Source organism: Amphimedon queenslandica, unplaced genomic scaffold, assembly GCF_000090795.2.
Source record: "Amphimedon queenslandica unplaced genomic scaffold, v1.1 AMPQUscaffold_4229_Cont23788, whole genome shotgun sequence".
Taxonomy (NCBI): Eukaryota; Metazoa; Porifera; class Demospongiae; order Haplosclerida; family Niphatidae; genus Amphimedon; species Amphimedon queenslandica.
The window spans coordinates 1-1,500 of record NW_003555455.1 but is presented as its reverse complement, the minus strand read 5'-3'; the positions used below and the strand labels follow the sequence as shown (position 1 = coordinate 1,500).

Sequence of the window (1,500 nt, the reverse complement as noted above, 5' to 3'; positions counted from 1 at the left end):
GAAGAATCGTTAAGTGCCATCAAGTTTCTCAGTTTTCTTAATAGATTGCTCTTTTATCCTGATTCACCTGCTTGTGACCTTGTTTTTGTTAACATAGAGAGCCTCATTAACATTCTTAGAGATTTACTGGTGTTTGTCTATAATGCTCATTCTGATGCAAAATATCTACTTCCTGATCAACAAGCACTCGTGTGTAAAGGTCATCTCTCTATTGATATTCTTAAAAAGGCATCGAAAAGTTGTAATAAAATATCCAAGGCATTTTCTAGTTTTGACAAAAAGTTACTTGGCCTTTTTGAATACCTTCTGATTGCTGCACAGTTAGATCTGCCTGAGAAAGATACTTTTTTCATGCCAGCTCTTCTACCTATAATGGATGTATCTAACATCAACCCCTACCCTAACACAATACCTCTTTTGTTATATTTTGAGAGTGCTATTCCAATGGGTCTCTTTTGTGCAGTCATTGTTCATCTTCTCTCTCACAAGGAATCTCCCTGGAAAGTCGTTGAAGAGTCAAACTTTTCAAATTATTTCACTTTACAGTGCCCTGACCTTCTTGAAAGTGATATAATACTTGTGGAACAACTTGACTGTATTACAGTGTTTTGTAAAGTAGCTAACGATTACATTCCAGCAAGGGAAGCTGTAGAAAAAGCAGTTGATGTAGCAATATCTAAGCACAAACTTAGTACATGTGAGAAACCAAAAAGAGCATTTTACTGTCCCTGTGGTAAAGAAAGGCATGCAGCTATAGTGTCATGGCTTAAAACACAATTGCGTTATGTTTTTCGTTGTAAGATTAATCAAGAATCTCAAAAAATGGCTACTGAATGCTTGAACTGGCTAGATCAGAGAAGTAAGACTTATTATTGCAATTATAAATATAATGTTTTATAGGAAAAAGGCAGCACAATGCATTGCAACATTTACCTGATGATTTGGAGACAAGTGAGCTAAGCACTCACAATTTTAATGTTGTGAACCTGCATGCCCTTTGTACCATGTAAGCAAGAATCATTTATGGCCCAATATTTTTTTTATTTACAATTGTGAGAATCAATTAAATACAGGTAAACAGAGTCAAGAAGTAGATAATTACAAAAATTAAAGCCAACATATGTTCTTGAATAGATCTACAAAATTTATGGGCCAAAAATATCTCGCTGTATGGTAACATAACTAGCCTCCAGTAATTGATGAGTTAATGAGTAAACATAAAGTAATAATAATTATCTATTATCTTTCATCATAAATTGAAATTATGAGTTTAAACCAAAATATGCAATTTACTATAACCGAAAAAATTTTAGTATTGCTGTTGCTTCTCAGCTGGAATAAAAATACCAAATAATTACATTACGAATACACAGGTGTATATGCCATGTTGAAATACAACATTGTTTCAATATTTTTATGATACTAAAAATTTACAATCCTCTTGGCCTATGTAAAGTGATGTACTATAATAATAGTAATAACACACCAATTTCACTATTA

The 1,500-nt window shown here is 32.7% G+C and overlaps 1 protein-coding gene across 1 annotated transcript; it reads left to right on the top strand.

The window, feature by feature from the left end:
- Positions 1–6: 6 nt before the first annotated feature.
- LOC109592699 (uncharacterized) lies at positions 7–1,187 on the top strand. Its single transcript, XM_020008086.1, has 2 exons — positions 7–859; positions 901–1,187. Exons 1-2 carry the CDS (start codon positions 352–354, stop codon positions 1,008–1,010), a joined length of 618 nt encoding a protein of 205 aa, XP_019863645.1. The 5' UTR covers positions 7–351; the 3' UTR covers positions 1,011–1,187.
- Positions 1,188–1,500: the final 313 nt, after the last annotated feature.

Bases quoted from the DNA above. Each gene is read 5' to 3' on its own strand.
- LOC109592699 (XM_020008086.1), top strand. From the start codon at position 352: ATGCCAGCTCTTCTACCTATAATGGATGTATCTAACATCAACCCCTAC. The intron at 860-900 runs GTAAGACTTATT...AATGTTTTATAG, and splicing joins GAACTGGCTAGATCAGAGAA to GAAAAAGGCAGCACAATGCA.